The sequence below is a fragment of the Procambarus clarkii genome, chromosome 40 (assembly GCF_040958095.1).
Source record: "Procambarus clarkii isolate CNS0578487 chromosome 40, FALCON_Pclarkii_2.0, whole genome shotgun sequence".
In the NCBI taxonomy this organism is placed as follows: Eukaryota; Metazoa; Arthropoda; class Malacostraca; order Decapoda; family Cambaridae; genus Procambarus; species Procambarus clarkii.
Genome location: NC_091189.1, coordinates 23,294,229 through 23,317,689, shown reverse-complemented (window position 1 = coordinate 23,317,689; position 23,461 = coordinate 23,294,229). Strand labels below are relative to the sequence as shown.

General features: G+C 41.7%; 2 protein-coding genes across 4 annotated transcripts in view; both read right to left on the bottom strand.

Moving 5' to 3' along the window:
- LOC123757976 (uncharacterized) overlaps window positions 1-5,614 on the bottom strand; it is a 31,842-nt gene extending 26,228 nt beyond the window's left edge. The window contains exon 1 of one of the 3 annotated variants that reach the window (XM_045742040.2): window positions 5,159-5,614. In XM_045742040.2, coding sequence (XP_045597996.1) covers window positions 5,159-5,191 — 33 coding nt within the window. In that variant the 5' untranslated portion in view covers window positions 5,192-5,614. Of the gene's footprint in view, window positions 1-2,411; window positions 2,546-5,153 lie in introns of those variants that run through there. The other 2 variants (XM_045742041.2, XM_045742042.2) reach the window with 2 other exon arrangements.
- A 5,545-nt stretch (window positions 5,615-11,159) lies between these two features.
- GEFmeso (Guanine nucleotide exchange factor in mesoderm) overlaps window positions 11,160-23,461 on the bottom strand; it is a 75,190-nt gene continuing 62,888 nt past the window's right edge. The window contains exons 11-16 of the mRNA XM_069338498.1: window positions 19,946-20,041; window positions 19,591-19,720; window positions 19,021-19,187; window positions 17,982-18,089; window positions 15,190-15,360; window positions 11,160-14,853 (exon numbers count right to left, since the gene is read on the bottom strand). Of these exons, the coding sequence (XP_069194599.1) occupies window positions 12,295-14,853; window positions 15,190-15,360; window positions 17,982-18,089; window positions 19,021-19,187; window positions 19,591-19,720; window positions 19,946-20,041 (3,231 nt within the window). The 3' untranslated portion in view covers window positions 11,160-12,294. The remainder of the gene's footprint in view (window positions 14,854-15,189; window positions 15,361-17,981; window positions 18,090-19,020; window positions 19,188-19,590; window positions 19,721-19,945; window positions 20,042-23,461) is intronic.

Genomic DNA, 23,461 nt, shown 5'->3' with positions numbered 1-23,461 from the left:
ACAAGCAGTATGAAATATATTCTTACATATAACATTCAATTCCCGTTGTCTTTGTCTTCAAGGTTTTGTTGCAGTGACCACAAGTTAGTTTGTTTACTGCCATTTTGCCTTGTTTGCTGTTTGTGCGCTTGGAATGGGGCTCTCTCTCACTTGCCAGTGTTCTATAATTTGCAAGAATGTCAAGCTCTTGTACTTATCTAATTTTGTAATTGTGTAACCCCAGCCACTTTGACTGGACGGTAGAGCGACGGTCTCGCTTCATGCAGGTCGGCGTTTAATCCCCGACCGTCCAAGTGGTTAGGCACCATTCCTTCCCCCCGTCCCATCCCAAATCCTTATCCTGACCCCTTCCAAGTGCTATAAAGTCTTAAGGGCTCGGTGCTTTCCCCTGATAATTAAACAAAATTGCAATTGTGTAGTTTTACAACATTCAATATGTAAGACCCATTTTTATGTTCACTATCTCTCAGACTACCTAGCAGCATGCTCCAGGGTATACTGGTATATATACTGGTATATGTCAACCTAACGGTTAGGCCCTACAATACAAAATTCCAAAATGAAATGCAAACAAGAAATCCGAACGGTGAAAAACCTTGTACATAATAAGCAAGGCGTGTGTACATGCAACCCATTTGAATCCTACATAGTATTCATCTAAAATCATCCATATATGCTGAAATACTCGTGAAGGACCTCTCTATCACACACACACACACACACACACACACACACACACACACACACACACACACACACGCACACACACACACACACACACACAGAGGAGGAGGCCAGATACTAGGTATCATCTGGGAGATGAAATTCTTCATGAATCAGAGAGAGAAAAAGACTTGGGGGTTGACATCACATCAGATCTGTCCCCTGCAGCCCATATCAAGAGGATAACATCAGCGGCATATGCCAGGTTGACTAACATAAGAACGGCATTCAGAAACTTGTGTAAGGAATCATTCAGAACTTTGTATACCACATATGTCAGACAAATCCTGGAGTATGCAGCCCCAGGATGAAGTCTATATCTAGTCAAGGATAAGACCAAACTGGAAAAGGTTCAAAGGTTTGCCACCAGACTAGTACCCGAGCCGAGAGGTATGAGCTACGAGGAGAGGCTACGGGAATTAAACCTCATTTCGCTGGGAGAGAGAAGCGTTAGGGGGGACATGATCACCACATTCAAGATTCTCAAGGGAATTGATAGGGGTAGATAAAAGACAGGCTATTTAACACAAGGGGCACACGCACTAGGGGACACAGGTGGAAACTGAGTGCCCAAATGAGCCACAGAGATATTAGAAAGAACTTTTTTAGTGTCAGAGTGGTTGACAAATGGAATGCATTAGGAAGTGCTGTGGTGGAGGCTGACTCCATACACAGTTTCAAGTGTAGATATGATAGAGCCCAATAGGCTTAGGAACCTGTACACCTGTTGATTGACGGTTGAGAGGCGGGACCAAAGAGCCAGAGCTCAACCCCCGCAAGCACAATTAGGTGAGTACACACACACACACACACACACACACACGCACGCACGCACGCACACACGCACGCACGCACACACGCACGCACGCACACACACACACACACACACACACACACACACACACACACACACACACACACACACACACACGGCTCCCTGACAAAGAGAGGAAACTTAATTTAGCTGTCAATCATACAGTGTGAGCACGGCGGACAGCCCGCCTCCTCTCATAACTCATAATTATATGGTGTTAAACGCAAGTGTGTCTGTACTGTCCTATCAGGGTATCGAAGGTTAAACCCCCATGTGTAGTTAATTTACAGAAAATAGAAATTAATTGCTATTTTCCCATATGTTTAATTTACGATATCCTAAATAATATGTTATACACTTGCTTCTCTATTTTAATAAATTAAATACGCATTTGCTGGTTTTTGTGCAAACCTTTTATTTCTTCGAAAATTAACGAAATAATTCTGAAATTAGCCGAGGGTTGGACGTCCTCCTAAAGAGATGTAATCTCTAGCTAGGATTCTTGAAATGTATAAATTATTGACTTTAACCCCAAAAGTTCGTTTTGTGCTACTGAAATATTAAGGAGCATACTGGAAGTGAAACAAACCATTAAGCGAACATAGGTGTAAATAAGCAATCCTGTCTAACTTAGTAGAGATATGTACTATATTAGGCCTAAAAACAGGTTTTGCTGTTGACATTATCTCGGACACACTACAAAAATATTAATACAAAACTCTTTTGGATGGAATAGTACTTCCATCCACATTTCTATATGGTTGAAACAATTTCTCAACGAGATGTAACAACGGAATTCGTATGACTACAGCGACAAACTCCAGCATCTGATTGCCTGGCGATCAATACAGCCTTAAAAAAAAATTAAACATACCACAACTTTTTCAAATGCAGGAGAGCGCAGGTTGGGTTCCTCCGACTGCTTCCAGGGGATAACTGCCTCTGTGGCGGGCGTGTGGCGCCCTTATATAGGGGCCGCCGCCTGATACTGGCCCCCTTAACACGTGCCACACTGCCACCTTCATCACAAACCTCTCCCCCCCTACCTCCCCCACACCCACCTCAACTCTGCAGTATCCCCATTGTCAACTAGCAAGCGGAGGGGAGGGGGGGGGGGGGGGGAGGAACGAACTAGCAAGCGGAGGGGAGGGGGGGAGGAACGAACTAGCAAGCGGAGGGGAGGGGGGGGGAGGATCGAACTAGCAAGCGGAGGGGAGGGGGGGGAGGATCGAACTAGCAAGCGGAGGGGAGGGGGGGAGGAACGAACTAGCAAGCGGAGGGGAGGGGGGGGGAAGGAACGAACTAGCAAGCTGAGGGGAGGGGGGGGGAAGGAACGAACTAGCAAGCGGAGGGGAGGGGGGGGGAAGGAACGAACTAGCAAGCGGAGGGGAGGGGGGGGAAGGAACGAACTAGCAAGCGGAGGGGAGGGGGGGGGGAAGGAACGAACTAGCAAGCGGAGGGGAGGGGGGGAAGGAACGAACTAGCAAGCGGAGGGGAGGGGGGGAAGGAACGAACTAGCAGGCGGAGGGGAGGGGGGGGAGGAACGAACTAGCAGGCGGAGGGGAGGGGGGGGGGAGGAACGAACTAGCAGGCGGAGGGGAGGGGGGGGAGGAACGAACTAGCAGGCGGAGGGGAGGGGGGGGAGGAACGAACTAGCAGGCGGAGGGGAGGGGGGGGGAAGAACGAACTAGCAGGCGGAGGGGAGGGGGGGGGAGGAACGAACTAGCAGGCGGAGGGGAGGGGGGGGAGGAACGAACTAGCAAGCGGAGGGGAGGGGGGGGAGGAACGAACTAGCAAGGGGAGGGGAGGGGGGGGAGGAACGAACTAGCAAGCGGAGGGGAGGGGGGGGAGGAACGAACTAGCAAGCGGAGGGGAGGGGGGGAGGAACGAACTAGCAGGCGGAGGGGAGGGGGGGGAGGAACGAACTAGCAAGCGGAGGGGAGGGGGGGGAGGAACGAACTAGCAAGCGGAGGGGAGGGGGGGGAGGAACGAACTAGCAAGCGGAGGGGAGGGGGGGGAGGAACGAACTAGCAAGCGGAGGGGAGGGGGGGGAGGAACGAACTAGCAAGCGGAGGGGAGGGGGGGGAGGAACGAACTAGCAAGCGGAGGGGAGGGGGGGAGGGGGGGAGGAACGAACTAGCAAGCGGAGGGGAGGGGGGGGAGGAACGAACTAGCAGGCGGAGGGGAGGGGGGAGGAACGAACTAGCAGGCGGAGGGGAGGGGGGGGGAGGAACGAACTAGCAGGCGGAGGGGAGGGGGGGAGGAACGAACTAGCAGGCGGAGGGGAGGGGGGGAGGAACGAACTAGCAGGCGGAGGGGAGGGGGGAGGAACGAACTAGCAGGCGGAGGGGAGGGGGGGGAGGAACGAACTAGCAGGCGGAGGGGAGGGGAAGGGAGGAACTAGCAGGCGGAGGGGAGGGGGGGAGGAACGAACTAGTAGGCGGAGGGGAGGGGGGGAGGAACGAACTAGCAGGCGGAGGGGAGGGGGGGAGGAACGAACTAGCAGGCGGAGGGGAGGGGGGAGGAACGAACTAGCAGGCGGAGGGGAGGGGGGGGAGGAACGAACTAGCAGGCGGAGGGGAGGGGAAGGGACAAACTAGCAGGGGAAGGGGAGGGGAAGGGACAAACTAGCAGGGGAAGGGGAGGGGAAGGGACAAACTAGCAGGGGAAGGGGAGGGGAAGGGACAAACTAGCAGGGGAAGGGGAGGGGAAGGGACAAACTAGCAGGGAAAGGGGAGGGGAAGGGACAAACTAGCAGGGGAGGGGAAGGGACAAACTAGCAGGGGAGGGGAAGGGACAAACTAGCAAGGGAAGGGGAGAGGGAGGGACGAACTAGCAGGGGAGGGAGGGACGAACTAGCAGGCATGAAAGACTGAACTTGGAACAAAAAAAGGCGAGGTGGAGGTGTGAAGTAGAGGATGACATGAGTGACGGACGAAAGTGAATTACAGCCACCGACAGTTGCAGGGAGAGTTCTCATCAACGTCGTCAACGCTCATACATGTTGTATGAGACCCCCCACGCCTCGCCAACACCCTGTGGGGCGTGGAGTACACGTCACTGTGTGTATGTCCACACCTGTGGGGCGTGGAGTACACGTCACTGTGTGTATGTCCACACCTGTGGGGCGTGGCGTGCACGTCACGGTGTGTATGTCCACACCTGAGGGGGGGCCTGGTACACGTCACTGTGTATACAGACCTGTGGGTCGCCGGGTACACGTCACTGTGTACACGTCACTTTGTACACGTCACTGTGTACACGTCACTGTGTATGTATAAAGAAATATACAAATATATTTGTACATAGAAACATACCAATGTGTTAACCAGGCTTCATCAGTTATACATCTAGTTACAAACGTGTACCTTTACCATTGGAGGCGTTGTTTACATTTATTAAACAGTTTACGAGGCTCAAAACTTGTCAGTCAAATGTTATTGTTATAAACAGCCTCCTGGCGCTTCGCAGCTCAAACTCTAATATATGTAAACGCCGGTAAAGATTCAGAAAAAATGCGCAAGTGTCTGCGTCCTAACCCAACCCTCTTCGCTACAGAAAATTAAGTATGCTGTATACATTACTGGAAAGGTGTAGTACTATCTGCTTGACTTACATTACCTGGAGAAACTGGCTGTCTTTGAGAAAGGTCATCAGGTCGTCATCTTGCAGGTGCTCCAAGTCGAATGGCCTCCTGAGAGACTGGTGTTGCAGAACGGGCAGAAGGCAGGAAGGTGGCTTGCAGTGTTGGGCCGGAGGAGCGTAGACAGTAGTTGAGGCGTGTGAGGACGATCTCTCTTGGCCTAAGGGGTACCAAGGGTACCCCCCCTAGGGCAGCAAGATATCTTCCCCCATGGCCAGGGGGTCGACAGAACTAGGGAACCCCTAGGGCAGCAAGGTGACTCCCCCAGGGCCAGGGGTCGACGTACCTGGGGTACCCTCAGGGCAGCAAGGTGACTCCCCCAGGGCCAGGGGTCGACGTACCTGGGGTACCCTCAGGGCAGCAAGGTGTCTCCCCCAGGGCCAGGGGTCGACGTACCTAGGGTACCCCTCCGGGTCGGCACTGAGAGTGTGACTGAGGTGAGAGGTGTTGACACACACCAGGTGCTGCCACCTGTCCATCATCATCGCCTGGTAGTTACCCTCTTCTCCGCTCCCCCAGCTAATCCTCCCATTTTTTTAACGCAATCCACTAATACGATAAAAGTGCGACATTTTTGTGAAAACTAAAGCACAGTAATATTGAGATTTTTTTATACATCGGCCTCGATAGGTTAGGTGCGGTTCTGGTTAAATAAAACTGTTGTCTTCTATGTTTCTGGTTAGCCAAAACCTGTTTTTTTTTTTTTTTACTGTCGTAAATCCAGAAAATGGGCATTAATATACAGTGGTTGTGTCTAGCCAGAAACGTATGAACCTAAGCATCCCACCTAACCCATTGAAGCCGATGCTCAGAAAACGTGAATTCTACGGTGCTTTAATGTATAGCACAGCAGTTTTGACAGTTTAATGAATTCCGTTAAAAATGTGATGTATTAGGTTAGAGCAGGGGTCTCCAAACTATGGCCCGCGGGCCACATCCGGCCCGCCACATAATTTCATCCGGCCCTCCAAACAAATCCCTGTGTGGTGGCCTTGAAAAAATAATTATCGTACGAATGGCATCGCAGAATTATTCAAAGCTGGGGCTGCTGACTGGTGGCGCTCAACCCGAGTCAGTTTTCCTCTCTCTCGATAGTGTGACGCACAGATACTAATACTGGTAGGTATGTGTTGTGCATTACAACCAATCAGTTGTGTATAACTGTATATTGTGGGGATGGAGGGCGAGTGGGGCTTCGCTGCTTCCGTTTCAGGGAGCACAAACACTGTACAATATTCTTTTCTCTGTACTTTGACAATGCCTTTATCTTAGTTATATAAAATAGCAATAATACTATTGTAGCCAAAAATATTGCATGTTTAAAATAGTTAAAATGGTAACCATTAAGTTTATCAACGAAAGCTGTTGCCATAATATTTACCACTTTATAATAATATGCTATGCTTTTTAACACCATATACAAGCTGTTTTTTTCCTGTAGAATTTATTTATTTTACCCTTATGTTTTCAGATATGGAAAAGATAAAGAAAAGAAAAGTGGACAGTGAGTGCCGTCGGTTCAATGACGAATGGAAGATAAAGTACTTTTTTTGTGATAGCAAATGATAAAGCTTTATGCATAATATGTAGAGACAGTGTTGCTGTTCTGAAGGAATACAATATTCGTCGGCACTATGAATCTAAACATGGCTCAAGTTATTCTCACATCACAGGAGCAGAACGCACTAAAAAGTTTGAATCATTTCAGCACAGTCTGCATTCTCAACAAGCTGTTTTCAGTAAGAAAAAATCTGAAAATGAAAATTCAACTAGAGCCAGTTACAAAGTTGCCTATGTGTTGGCTAAAAAAGGAAAACCTTTCACTGATGGTAGTATCATAAAAGAGTGTATAGTGGAAGCAGCAGGAGAGGTATGTCCAGAAAAAGTAAACCTCTTCAAAATGATAAGTCTTGGGTCAAATACTGTTGCTCGTAGAATTGAAGATTTAGGAGGCGACATAATTCGGCAAATAAAGGAAAAAACAAAAAGATTTTGTTGGTATTCTCTTGCGTTGGATGAATCAACTGATGTGTGTGATACTTCTCAGCTCTTAGTATTCATTCGTGGTGTTGATAGTGAATTTAATGTGAGCCAAGAATTAGCATCAGTTCACAGCATGCACACCACAACAACTGGAGAGGACATTTTCAATGAAGTAAGTAAAACTATGACAGAATATAACCTGGAATGGAAACAAGTGCAGTGTGTGACAATTGATGGAGGAAAGAATATGTCTGGGACAAAGAAGGGTTTGGTTGGGCAAATTACAACAGCTTGTGAGGTTGGAGGATTCTCAAAACCCATTTTTCTGCATTGCCTTATCCATCAACAAGCATTGTGCCTAAAATATGTTGATATGTCTTGTGTCATGAAACCTGTTGTTTCTGTGGTTAATTTCATTAGATCTCATGCACTCAACCATCGCCAGTTCCGTGATTTCTTGAAAGAAATTGATGCAGAGTTTGTTAAATTGCCTTATTATACAGCAGTGGGATGGCTTAGTTGTGAAAAGGTTTTGCTGCATTTCTTTGAGCTCAGATTAGAAATTGATTTATTTCTCACAGAGAAAAATAAACTTCAGCCATTATTATCAGAATGTGAATGGATTTGGAAATTGGCATTTTTTGCAGATATGACAGGTCATATGAATAACTTGAATCTGAAATTGCAAGGCAAAACAAATTTGATCAGTGACTACTTTGTTCATGTCAAGGCATTCAGAGCAAAACTTGCGCTACTTGAAGGCCAGGTGAAGGTTAAGAATTTTGCTCATTTTCCATGTTGTGAAAAATTTCATGCAGAAAGTAAAGTTGAATTTCCTTTTTCATTTGCAAATGAAATAATTTCAGATTTGAAAAAACAGTTTCAGAAGCGATTTGCTGACCTTGATGCCAAAGCAAATGAAATCAGGCTCTTTCATAATCCATTTGACTGCAATGCTGAAAATCTTCCAACTCAATTTCAAATGGAAATTATTGATCTCCAGGCAGATGACAGACTGAAAGATAAGTATAGAGAAGGAAATCTGATTTTTGAGTTTTATAAATGCCTGCAGCCAGATCAGTTTCCAAATTTGATAAAGTTTGCTTGTAGTTTTGTGTCCATTTTTGGTTCAACATACTTGTGTGAACAAACTTTTTCCAAAATGAAGTATGTGAAATCTAACTATCGAGCAAATTTGTCTGATGATCACTTGAAATCAATTCTTACAATTGGCTCATCTAATCTGTAACCTGATTTTAATGAAATTTTGTAGTCAAAACGACAGTATCATTCGTCACACTAATTTGGTTGCATAAAACTAAAGGCAGGAATCTATTTAGTTTACCCTGATTTTTTCCAAAAAGATATGTTTTAATTTTTCCATGTTTATACTTTAATATTTGAGGAAATTAAATTACTGGCACTGATTTGTTTTTTGTTTTTTTTTTTCATTTTTTATTCCTCCGGCCCGCATAAATATGGTAAATATATAATGTGGCGCTTACATTGACAAGTTTGGAGACCCCTGGGTTAGAGTACACAAATGGTGAAGCCATCGCCAAAACGAAGTGATAAATTTGACAGTGGTTCCGGGGATCAACGTCCCCGCGGCCCGGTCAGAGTGGTCCAACCGCCAATCTCGTACGCAGCTGCTTGTAGCCTGACGTAGCTTAGCTTAGGGTCAGGCTTGGCTTGTGATTTTACCTGAATTTACCTGAGGGCCACTAATATTAGTGGCATCGATGAGGACAGGAAGCCGGCGGCTTGTAAAAGGTCTTCCCATTTGCCCTGATGATCTTTTCCAGCTGTATTTTAAACCCCCAGCAGAGTTTTGGCATTTATGGCTTCGGCGGGTATGCGGTTTCACGGGTTTACAACCCAATGGGTGAAAAAGCATCTCCTGTTTTCTGTCCTACATTGTGGTTTGTTGAGCTTTAATTCGTTGCTCCTCGTTCGTGTTATTTGACCTAGAAGGCTAATTCTTTGAGCAGCCCGCAGACCCACATGTCCATTGCAGCCCAGATGGTCTGGAACTTCCTGCAGGAACTTGTCTAATCGTTTTTCGAATATGTACACTTTTGCTCTGGCAATATTTCTCATACTGTATTTGCTGGGAAGATATTGAATAGCCATAGAACCCTGATATTCATTCACTGTTCTCTTTTTGTGCCTGTGGCATCTCTTCTCTTTACCAGGACTATTCAACATTTCCTACTATGTCGTTTGCTTCAGTATGTTGTTATTTTACTATGTAAAGTATTTATATGGTAAAGTGGGAAATAATAATGATATTGGAGTCCTACAAAGAGATCTACATGAACTCCACAGATGGTCAGAAGACTGTCAAATGCTTTTTAATATTGACAAATGCAAGACCTTGCTTGTATGTGGGGCATAACAACCCACGCCACAGCTCCCAAATTAATAACATTGCAGATTACAGATTAATAACATTACAGCAGATTCATGAAAAAAAAGACCCTGGAATCAAAATCCACCACTCGCTGAAAGTTGCACAGCAGGTAGGAACAAGTCAAAAAAGCTAACCAAACCCTTTGAATAATCAAGCGTACCTTTGACTTTAAGTAAAGGAAGGTGGTGGTACAATTATATAAATCTCTGGTGCAGCCCCATTTAGATTACCTGTATTCAAGCATAGAGACCCCCATCTTCAGAAAGACATAACAGCTCTGGAGAAAGTGCAACACCGGGCAACAAAAATCATTCCAAACCTCAGTCATCTCTCTCTCGTATTAGAAATGGTTGACGGCCACAGGGCTAGCAACACTGCAAACCATGCGTGACAGGGCAGATCTTATTGAAACTTTTAAAATACTGAACAATTTGGTAGATCTTGATTCAGAAAATTTCTTCAAAAGGTTTAATGTGACACAAACAAGGAGAACGGTTTCAAGCTCAACAAGCCACAATGCAGGACTGAGAACAGATGCTTTTGCACCCCACATGGTTATAAACCCATGGAACCGCCTTCCCGCCGAAGCTGTAAATGTCAAGACTTTTGAATTTCAAAATTAAACTGGAAAAGATTATCAAGGCAAATGGGGGGGGGGGGACCTTCGATAAGCTGCCGGCTTCCTGTCCTCGTCAAGGCCACTAGTGGTAGTGGCCCTCAAGTAAATCAAGTACGTTTTGGATCTAGCTCTGAAGGATCTTTCATGTATATATGCCTCTCTCATCTCCTTTCTAAAGAGTACATTTTGAGAGCTTTGAGATGGCCATACATGTTCTCTGTATTCCCTCTATTTCAGCAATCTCTTCTGTTCTGAAAGGGAATGTGAGTACTAAGCAGTACTCAAAGTGGGACAGCACCAGTGATTTAAATAGTACAGTACAGTATTAACATTATGATGGGATCTCTTTGTTTAAAGATCTTCATAACCCATCCTATCATTTTTCTAGATGATGCTATATTTGCTTGGTCATGCTCATTAAACGTTAGGTCACCTCACATCATTATTCCCGGATCCTTTACATTAGGGGTAAGTTATGTCCTTTATGAATAGAGGAGTTTGGAAAGTCTTGGTCTCTTAATGCTTATAGAATTGTCTCTCATTGCATCCCTGCTTTTCAATGGGGCTATTTTGCACCTCCTGCAATGCCTCCCAATCTTGCGAGGAGTTATTTACAGGTGCAGATTTGAAACCAGTTCCTCTTAACATTTTTATGTAACTCTACGATGTATCTCTCTTCCCCACACAGCATCTCGATTCAGGCAATGGGAATTAATAAACCAACAATGCTGAAAATGGTAGCCCCTTTTTTTTACGGTATTTTCTGCTAGTTAATTCATCTGTGAGTTACAAAGTCTAGATTGTTTACCTATAGGAACATTAACCCTTTCACTGTTCCAATTGCCACATGATTTTTTTTTTCAAATTTGATTTATAAACTATTTTTTAGTGCAATGGGCCTCAATGTAGCACTTTAAAATAGGTGTGATATTTGGGAATTAAGGCACCAGTAAAAATTTGTAGGTCAAGATTTTATAATAAATTTTATTGGAACATTATGATTGTATAAACTGTACATAGGTTCTTGTTTTATAAAAACACACTTGGAAATCTTATATAACATACAAATGTAAATGGCTGTTTGGAAAATAACATATAAGAGGGAGTATATACTCCAATGTGTTGAGGAAAATGAAGTCAAAGGGTAAAAAGAGGTCACAGTATCAAGGTCAAGGAGTAATGAGGTCAAGGACTAATGAAGTCAAAGAGTAACAAGGTCAATAAGTAATAGGTCAGAGAAACAAGGTCAAAGAGTAACAAGGTAAACAAAAATGAGGTCAAAGAGTGACGACTATGATCGAGACATGGCTCGCCAAGTACTGCTTTCATTAGTCAAGTGATGACCCTCGGCTTCCATCAACACAATGATACATCACTTCGTGACACAAGAAGAGAGTCATTAATATAATGTTAAAAAATAACACAGAACTTTGGGACTAAAAGCCATCACATGGAACTATACATAAAAGCAGATCTCAGTTATGAAATTATTATTCAATAATGCATACTGAAAGCACCAACAAATAATACATAGAGGCCAAAAACTTTAATGAAAGCTATATGCACATGTTACTATGATCATTCAGAAAATTTCATCAATGCCTTTATGGCCATAGTAATACAGTACTCAAGAAAATTTTTGACCAGTTAATATTGTCTTATGTATTACGAAGATTGTCATTGACTAGTTTGTATGAAAAACAAATTGCGCACGAGAGGCTCTCTTTCTGGGTGAGGGTAAGAGTTCTTGGGAACCAAAACAAAGGAAAATTGTGTAATTTAATATAATCAAATGGTATGTGAATGACCCTAAACTTGGAAGAACAACACACACACCTTAATGGAGCAGGGTTGCATCTGTCTGAAATAAGTCCCGATTCTCAATGGCATTTTTGTTTTTTATGGACCTCTCTTGTCCAAATTTAAAAATATGTTTATTGAGCAACATCTCATGGAAGTAATTGAACCAATGTAAATTATAGCCGCAGTTCATTTTTCTGATGTGTAAAATGAAACATTATCAAGTGCTTGAGCCTTGAATTAAAGTTAAAAAAAAAGAGAGATTGCATCTCCAATTAAATAATTTAGTTAGAGAGAGTTTACACATCACTTTCTGCCTGTAGTTTACCAATAACATGCCGTACCCAGCCCCGTGACATTCGTGGTTCCTCTCCCTCATCCCCTTCAGACTGTGAAATCAGAATTGCACAAGATGGCAGCGGCGATCCCCTCTCACTACCTAAAGGACTTGCTGTTCCTAGTGATGATGTTTTTGGAGATTCAAGAGTAAGTGAGGGGCAAGGAGACAATCTTGGTGGAACTGAAGATGACCTGGTGACAGGTGACGGATTACCAGAGAGAGAATTTAGAGGAGAGAGCGTAATGGGACTTTTGATAATGGGTGTTGGAGTCATGATAGAAGGAGATTTAAGAGTTCGTGAATTCCTACGACTTGCACCCTCTCTTTCAGGTGAGCCTCTGGGTGATGCTGTAGGTTCAGCCTCACTTTCATCTTCAGCTTTAACTCTGAAGATTTCCAATTCCTTTCTTCTATCGTCTAAAGTTCTAATACCATCAAAAGTGGGACTGATCTGATCATCACGGCTAAATTTAGAACATTCTTCCAAATTTTTAAGTTGTTGCATTATCAAGTTTCCACATGTTCTGCCTTTTTTGGTTTTTACACTCTCCGGTTTGGCGGGAACAGGTGGCGGAACTTTCTTTGGCTGTGGGGAACAGTTAGAACTAGTATCTGCTACCTTTGTTGATATGCTTGTATTATTCTCAACAGATTGAGAGCATTTCTGTTCTACCAGTTCAGATAATCGGTTCACTTTAAGAGATAAAGATAGTGAAGTTGATCTTGATGAAAAGCGAGGTGAAGACTTAACTGAATTTGTGGATTTGGTTTTAGGACTAGTAGATGACTTGTGTTTATATAAACTGGCTGGGGGCGACTCTGTATCTTCTGGATCACTGTAGATGGCACTGTCTCTGAAAATTTCTGTTTCTAGGCTCTCTATCGCCTCAAAAGATCTTTCGTAATAACTATCTGCCGAGACATCACTTTCGAAAGATGGGGATTCCTGTGTCTCCTCATTTTCCTCCTCCACATTAGCCATGTTGGAGGCTTCGTTGCCATCCATTAACTTGGTATCACGACTCGAGGATGAGGAGGAGGACGAGGAAGATGTGAGGATAGAAGAGGAGGACAGAACCGAGTCAGGTCTGAGGTCTGATTTTGGTTTCTGTTCTATAGGTCTGATCCTCGGTACTGCATAATCAGAAGGCTCGTTCGTTCCTGCCAAACGAGCCCCGATGGTGGAACTACCTTGTTTGTAATTGGGGAGGGCATAAATATTTTCTGTGGGGGGCTTTACATTACAAGTTTTATCGACATCTTCAGCTCTTATCTGCTTGATACGCTCCTTTAGTGTCTTTGAACATTGCCTCGCCATGTTATACACCATCTTGCTGGCTTTCTTATCCACATTCTTGTCTAGATCACTGTCCATTGATATATTAAATACAGAGCCAGATGGTTCTGATATACTTTTGTTGTTTCTTGGGCTAGTTATCTTGCTAAATACATTCTTGATTGTTGACTTGTTGTTTGAGGGTTTGTATATCTTGTGCTCAGGATGGATGCTCAGAATGTTATCCATACTCATATGGGGAGTCATAGAATAGTCTGTCATATTATCTTCTGTATCGTAAGGAAAACGTTCATGATTGTGACCAGGGGTACGTGGCTGATTCAAGTATTGCTCTAGTGCACTGAGGCTTACTTCGTTTGTATTATAAAATGCTATAGTGACTGGACGTCCTCGATTTTCACGCGGGCTTCCGCAGACATCATCGCGAAGCCATACATCTTTCTTAGAACAGGTCACGGGAGCTGTATTTGGTTGATGTGTTAATTTAGTAGTAGGCACATAAATGTTATCAGTAACACTGTTAAGACATTTCTCAATCGAAAAAGACTGGGCACGTCGTAATTTTGGTCTATCCATAATTGTCGGAGAGGATGCTGGGGAGAGTCTTGACTGCTGTAGCATGTTATTCTGTCTTTTCTCTGGACTCCTGCCTCTTATAGAACTCCAAATGTTCAGTAGGTTATCATAGTTGGAATTCACCTTCTTAACACTGGATGTCTTTTTGAAACTAAGATCAGATGAAGATCGTCTCACTGGTTTCAACTTCTTTTCATTACATAAGGATTTATTTTCAATTAGCTGATGAACAGAAACAGCACTACTGTACACTGACTGACACTCACTGCTAGAAACATTGGCACTCTCATTGTTCGTGGCACTCTTACCATCAGCATTAATGCCACTGAAATAAAAATCCACATAGTCACCTACGTCTTCATGTCTTAGAGTGTTGCCACCGTCTGAACTGATGTATGAATTATTGGCTTTAAAAGAACTATCCTCATTTTCTGTATCAGATGTTTCGTAATGAAAGGGTTTCTTTCTAGTTAAGTTCCGTCGCTGTTTACTTAATAGTAGTTTCTGCAGTTGTAGGTTGTGCTGCAACAACTGACTCACAATTTCTTCAAGGTTCTCTCCATTCTCTGTATCCTCTTCTGCGCGAACTTCATCCTCTTCATCGTCACGCTCATATTCAGACATTGACAGTCCATCAACAGACACCTGCAAACCAGAGATTGGAAACTAAAATCTTTTATTAAAAGAAAATGCCCATGTGTATTGCCCAGAGGTAATTTGAAGACATAAGCTTATGTTTACACATACAACTATAAATACACAGATATTAATGGATATATAAATATGGATTAAAAAATATACAGTACATGCTGAAAACACTGTGCATAACTAGTTACTTTATATGATGTGCAATTATTTTAAATATTATGTGCCCATTTTAACATGTCCATTGTATGTTATGTGAATAAAATACCATTATATTATTATTACTGTATTTGTACTGATGATACACCTTAGAAAATCATGATGCTACTTATTTACCTCTGGAGTCAGAGGGCTTGCTTGAATGGATGAAATGAGATCACTAGTTGGGTCACACGGGCTGGATTGTGGAGTATCGGGGGGATCTACTGGTATCCGACAGATGGTCAAGGACTCTCTGCTTCCAATTCCTGGCTCTGAACGCCGTCGACCCCACATGGAGAGCTTCAGCTGTAATAGATATCAGTACAGTATTAGTATCAAGTAACAGCAGTATTAAGTCCCATCAATGGAGGTAGGAAGCTTGTACAGTACATACTATACTTAAGATTTGTTAAGGTCCTCCCATGGCCAATTACTGACCTTTGCCACAATTCAAACCACAACAGTTGTTTAACTCATAGAAGCATCAGGTGAAAGGAAATGTATCTAACTGCTTCTGTGATTGAACCCGAGTCCCTTGATTGTCAGTAGAGGGCACAGACCACTGTGCTATAGGTCTAACCTGTTGCCTACCCTAACAAAGGGGCTCAATTACATTGAATAAAGTAGGAGTGAGATCTTGCATGCCATTTATGAGACAGCAATAGATCAAATTAGGTCTAAGGGAGGGATCTCTATCATACATTATATGGCATTGTACTTAGAAGCAATTGTCAATGGATGAGTCTCAGTAGTGCATGTGCCAAGAAAGTCCAGGAAAGCAGGTCTGATCCCATTGTTGGGCCTCAGTATTTCCTCATGATATATGATGATGATCTCGTGATTCCATTGACAATGAATGGATGTTCAGGGCAATGTGGTATCAACTGCTTTCTGGAAAAAAAATATTACAAGACCAATGCAATATCCTTTATTGGCAACTGGGGCAACTTTTAAGATGTATGATTTTATATATATTCGAGGTCAGCCTCTGTCTAGGGCAGGGGTGGCAGCCTTAGCTGGTGAAGTAGAAGTGCTGTTTAACAGGGCTCAAACTACTTGAAAATAGTGGTCTGGATTTATACTGACAGAAAGGAAATTGTAAATAGAATAACCAAGCTGGGAAAGTGGAGGGAAAACAATTGTTACACAAAAATAGAACTATTGTATTAGGAGAGGATGTGGCAAAGCAGTTTATGTTAAAAGAAAATGTAAACTGTAGAGTTAAACAGGCTATTAAGCCTTATGCACACACAGATGTTGCAGTACAGTACAGGTACATGGATCAAGATAATTCACGTTGTTGGAGACAGGAAACCTGAGCTTAGGCTTGTACCCATGCCCCCTCCACTCCCGAGGTCGAAACTGCTGACCTTTCCCAAGATGCAACCCCACAACAGTTGCCTAACTCCCAGATACCTATTTACTGATAGCTGATATATTTCCATCTCCCTGATCTACTTGTATCCATTGTTTCATGCTGTATTTTGTGGTGATATATATATAGAACCCTATTAATACCCCATTTGCTTGTACTATATGTTCATCCATTTGTTGACAGTACTGTACTGTAGAGTACTTTGTCATATACCTCTTTATGCTTTATATTTGTAGATCATATAAGGTATACTGTATATATATATATTATTTATTTATTTATTGTTGGTGGAGAAACCCCTGGCAGCCTGGGTTCAAATTCTCTGAGGGGTCATACAAAGTGATAAATGTGTTTGGGGACCATTCAAGCTTTGCTCACATAGAGACATACAGACAAAAACAATATATATAAACAATTAAATATAGTAAAAACAAGTAAAATACAGTAAGTAGAACAGTAGTCCTTTTTGTATGGTAGTAATATAATACCCTTCATGGTCCCTACTAATTAGAGCACCACAAAACCAATTATGCCACGCATGTTCCCCTCAGATCCAGCTACATTTTTAGTGTCTCTTCATGGAAGTTGCTAATGGTCAGGAAATACAGTTCAAGCACTTTGAGGCAGTGACAACATTTTAAATAATTGATTAATGCTATACAGGCAGTATAGGATCTCTGAAAAGCAATGAGAGCATAGAACAGTATTCTATATGATAGAGAATCCAAACAGTATTGTAATTGGTGTGAAATCCATTTTTTGAAAGTTCATATTATCCAACCTACAATTTTTTTGTCTGCTGCTATGTTTGTCTTATTATTCTGTTTAAACATTCAGTTGTCTGATATTATTCTATTCATTACATTCTATGAAGAAATCTGACTGCATCTTGTAGCTTACATCCGCACTGATAAAATAGCAATTTATCCCAATTCAACATCTTGTTTTCATTGCCCATAAGCAGACCTGGTTGATATCTGATTCTTTCATTTGATTTTGATGCCAACAGATGGCAGCATTTTCAGGTCAAGAGCCAGTTTTGAAGGTCAGAGGACCTAGTAGAATATGATACAGTATGTGAAAAAAGTTCTAAGCACACAGAATGATGTCGTCTAATGTATCATATGCCCATTTTCATGAGGTGATTGCAGCTGCCTGTAGCAGTGAAATGATTAATAGGGTGATAAACTTATCAGCACAAAATAGGATACTAAGCTACAGATAGAGATTGAGTAAATAATGATTCAGAAAATAACTGGGTAAATACAGTACTGGTTTTAAAATAGAATTGTAGTTTTGTGAAACAGGTTTCCAAACAATAAAACTGATGTGGGTTTGGCAGATTGATGGAATGTTTAAAGTATGTTGAGTAGTTACATATGAGTAGATGTGGTTGGGTATAAATAGGAACAACTTCACTAAGGCTAACAGGCCTTTATGGAGAGAAATTTTCAGGAGATCCATTGTTTAAGTTAAGCTGTTCCTATTTATATCCAACCACACAATTTTCTCGATTATTGTGTTTTTTGAAAGTTTACAAAGCACTGCTGACCTTAGGCTTCTCTGCAGATAAAGGTGCTGAAACTGTTGAGGTCTTTCTCTCTACATCATCATCTTCAGTGTCTCGAGTGCGACTCACACTGCGACTGCGAGCTCCCTTCTGTGTCAGGTAATTAAGCAATGTGATACAAAGAAAACTTTCAAAATATTGTACAGTCACATTTGCCTGAAATGTTGTGCATAACTAGCGACTTTATATAACAAACAATTACTATACCAACTATGTAAACACTGTTTACATGTCCAGTGTATTATATTTTGTATGAATTGTAAATAACAGTAAAAATTATTATTATTATTATTATTAAGTAATGGTAATGTCTTATCACAGACATAATAACATAGGATAAAAAACACACTCTTATGTACTTATGTATTTTATGTAAAGGTTTGAACTACACTATTGATTTTAAGAAGTGTGCAATTATCCATAAAAGTAATAATATTAGAACAAGAAGGATAGTAGAAGGGGTTTGAATTATTACTTGAAATACTTTCACTCTACACAAAAGCTTTACTTCCAAGGAGAATTTTACAAAAAAAAAGATTTTTTTTAGTGAATTTAAACTAGATTTGAGTAGATGGATAAATGTAAGTAGTCTCAATAGTCACTCTCATTTGGGTATGGAGGGAGTTATGGTATGGAGGGCATGGAGAATGACAGTAAGGCCAGCTGATCTTAATTCCCTAGAAGGGGATTAAGATGTTCCCTAGAAGGGGATTAAGATGTTCCCCATGGGAGCATCAGCAATTGGGACATGATCAGGTCAGGAAGGATAAGAGGACTGGATCTTGGATAGCAACCATATTGTTGTTGATATGCAAAGCTCATCCAAAACATATGCTCAGACCTTGATAATGCACTCAGCAGAGTGTGAAGGGCTTGGTGTAATTCAAATCTTTACACAAAATACATAAATACATGTGTTTTTTTTTTTATCCTACACTGTATAATTATTATAATTATTTAGCAACATACGATGTTTGCTCTTGCTCTTAAATAGTTCTGATATGAACACAGAATTTCTAACCTCTTCTTTTTCCTTCCTCGCCCTACTGGGACGTCTGAGTCTTAATCGTGTGTTAAGTACTCCTTCAGATGATCTTCGTCTGTCACGATCAACTTTCCTCTTTTCTAGGTATTCAGGTGCGTGATGGGCACGGCGTCCACTGCTACGGCCTTCAGTCATAAGCATATCTGAAAGATTTTATTGTAAGAACAATGTACTTTAATTTTAATTATTAATTTGGTAGTTTATGAGAACAAAGAAGAATTAGAGACATTTAATATACGCAAGAGGTAAAGCAGTAATTATCAGAAGGCACCGAACAAGAATGACTAAAAGTACAGCATATAGAAGGACTAGGAGATAGACTTAAGAGCTGTGATATGAAGGTAGAGTGAAGAAACAGTGCCCAACCACTTGAACTATTGAAAACCAAACCTACAAGAAGTAAGGTCATTACTGTATTAACCAAGTCTAAGTGGATGGGTTACTGAATAAGAGGGAAACATCCACAGTGTAATGTCTTACGTTCTCTGTAAAAATATAATTATAGCAATAAACACTAAATCCTGAAGCCATTAAAACAAATATTACCTTCAGGTTTACTCTGGCCTAGTTCCATGACAAGCTGACGGGCATGAGCAGGGATATTGGCACTGTAGTTCTCGAGGATAACCCGTTTCAGCTGTAGCGTCCACTCCCTCTTTTGCTCCAAGTTACGGGCCTGTGATTTATAAACAAAATATTCAGCATTGAAGGTAATGAAATGCCTCTTTCTGATAGGTCCCACAGTGACTCCTTGGAGCCACCATGGGGAGCCCTCCCCAAAATTGGAGAAAAGTCAATTAGCCTTATTCAATTGCTAATTTGATTAAACAAGTGTAACTAAATAAGCTACAATTGCAGATGTAGTCAGTTTGGGAATCCAAAGTGCTGGGAACTGACTCACCTCTAGGGTATATTGGAGTCGTGGATTATCAAAAGGGATGATGTGGAAGCTGAGGGGTTCACCAGGTACAGACTCGATCAACATCAAATTCGAACACTGTAAATTATATCAAAGCATTGTCAAGATAAAAATAATTATGCAAGAATGAGCATATCTGCATGTTGCCTAATAATAAACAAATTAATATATTTAATATAATAACGTACTACTGATTGCATGTACAACACCCTCCACTCTTGCTTCTCCTTTCTCCCAGTCCTCCACTTCTCGTTTTTTCCCTATCTCCCCTCTCTCTTACCAACTTTCTCCCTCAAGATCCCCACTCTTACCCCTCTCCTTCCTTCCCTCTCTACACACACTCCCAATCTTCCCCTTCTTCCTTCTCCACAGTCTTTAACAGTCTCACCCCTCTCCACCCTTATACCGATTCCCCCCCTCCCTCCTTCCTTTCCCCCCTTATTTCCTCTCTCTCTAATATTAATATTAATACAGTATATATATATATATATATATATATATATATATATATATATATATATATATAATATATATATATATATATATATATATAATATATATATATATATATATATATATATATATATATATATATATATATATATATATTAGTATATTTTGGTAGCAGTCTTTCCTGTAGACATATATTATTAAATATGACCGAAAAAGTAAGATTAATAATTCTAACACGAATTTTCTCAATCTTTCGTACATTACGCTTCACTGTTGGAGGTAAATAAAAAATCACTTCTCCAAAATTCATTTTTATTTCTAGTCTGACGCGACACGGGCGCGTTTCGTAAAACTTATTACATTTTCAAAGACTTCACAAATACACAACTGATTAGAACTTGCGTTTCCCTGATTTTATATCTACATTTGAGTGAGGTGGGAAGGGTGATGTGGCATTACATTTGAGTGAGGTGGGAAGGGTGATGTGGCATTAACACAAGACAGAACACTAGGGGATATTAATAGGGTATTAAAAGTATCAACACAAGACAGAACAGAAACAATGGGTATTGAATAGAAGTGTTTGTAGAAAGCCTATTGGTCCATATTTCTTGATGCTTCTATATTGGAGCGGAGTCTTGAGGTGGGTAGAATATAGTTGTGCAATAATTGGCTGTTGATTGCTGGTGTTGACTTCTTGATGTGTAGTGCCTCGCAAACGTCAAGCCGCCTGCTGTCGCTGTATCTATCGATGATTTCTGTGTTGTTTACTAGAAATCCTAGTAAACAACACAGAAATCATCGATAGATACAGCGATAGCAGGCGGCTTGACGTTTGCGAGGCACTACACATCAAGAAGTCAACACCAGCAATCAACAGCCAATTATTGCACAACTATATTCTACCCACCTCAAGACTCCGCTCCAATATAGAAGCATCAAGAAATATGGACCAATAGGCTTTCTACAAACACTTCTATTCAATACCCATTGTTTCTGTTCTGTCTTGTGTTGATACTTTTAATACCCTATTAATATCCCCTAGTGTTCTGTCTTGTGTTAATGCCACATCACCCTTCCCACCTCACTCAAATGTAATGCCACATCACCCTTCCCACCTCACTCAAATGTAGATATAAAATCAGGGAAACGCAAGTTCTAATCAGTTGTGTATTTGTGAAGTCTTTGAAAATGTAATAAGTTTTACGAAACGCGCCCGTGTCGCGTCAGACTAGAAATAAAAATGAATTTTGGAGAAGTGATTTTTGATTTACCTCCAACAGTGAAGCGTAATGTACGAAAGATTGAGAAAATTCGTGTTAGAATTATTAATCTTACTTTTTCGGTCATATTTAATAATATATATATATATATATATATATATATATATATATATATATATATATATATATATATATATATATATATATATATATATATATATATATATATACGGAGGAAAATTGAAACAGGAATTTCCTTAAGTACTTTCGTATATTTATACATCTTCAGAAGGAGTCATGTATTAATATACGAAAGTACTTAAGGAAATTCCTGTTTCAATTTTCCTCCGTGGTCTGAAACTGTCACATTTTTAATCACGTGTTTATTTTCGTGATACACACACACACACACATATATATATATGTCTGAAAACTCACACCCCAGAAGTGACTCGAACCCATACTCCCAGGAGCAACGCAACTGGTAACTACGGGGCGCCTTAATCCGCTTGATCATCACGGCCCCGTAGTTACCAGTTGCGTTGCTCCTGGGAGTATGGGTTCGAGTCACTTCTGGGGTGTGAGTTTTCAGACGCATATAGTCCTGGGGACCATTCAGGCTTGTTCGCATTTGTGTTCCTCACGTGTGCCCCAAAGAATGAGGTGATTTGATAAAATGCTATGCCCAAGATTACCATCCGAGTTGCCGGCGGGGAAGTGGTTCAAATAGCTTTGGCTATCACTTCCTTTTGTCCGGCCGTGATGGTCAAGCGGATTAAGGCGCCCCGTAGTTACCAGTTGCGTTGCTCCTGGGAGTATGGGTTCGAGTCACTTCTGGGGTGTGAGTTTTCAGACGCATATAGTCCTGGGGACCATTCAGGCTTGTTCGCATATATTATATATATATATATATATATATATATATATATTATATATATATATATATATTATATATATATATATATATATATATATATATATATATATATATAATATATGCGAACAAGCCTGAATGGTCCCCAGGACTATATGCGTCTGAAAACTCACACCCCAGAAGTGACTCGAACCCATACTCCCAGGAGCAACGCAACTGGTAACTACGGGGCGCCTTAATCCGCTTGACCATCACGGCCGGACAAAAGGAAGTGATAGCCAAAGCTATTTGAACCACTTCCCCGCCGGCAACTCGGATGGTAATCTTGGGCATAGCATTTTATCAAATCACCTCATTCTTTGGGGCACACGTGAGGAACACAAATGCGAACAAGCCTGAATGGTCCCCAGGACATATGCAACTGAAAACTCACACCCCAGAAGTGACTCGAACCCATACTCCCAGAAGCAACGCAACTGGTATGTACAAGACGCCTTAATCCACTTGACCATCACGACCGGACATAATGAGGTGATAGCCGAGGCTATATGAACCACCCCACCGCCGGCACTCGGATAGTTATCTTGGGCATAGCATTTTACCAAATCACCTCATTCTTTGGGGCACACGTGAGGAACACAAATGCGAACAAGCCTGAATGGTCCCCAGGACATATGCAACTGAAAACTCACACCCCAGAAGTGACTCGAACCCATACTCCCAGAAGCAACGCAACTGGTATGTACAAGACGCCTTAATCCACTTGACCATCACGACCGGACATAATGAGGTGATAGCCGAGGCTATATGAACCACCCCACCGCCGGCACTCGGATAGTTATCTTGGGCATAGCATTTTACCAAATCACCTCATTCTTTGGGGCACACGTGAGGAACACAAATGCGAACAAGCCTGAATGGTCCCCAGGACATATGCAACTGAAAACT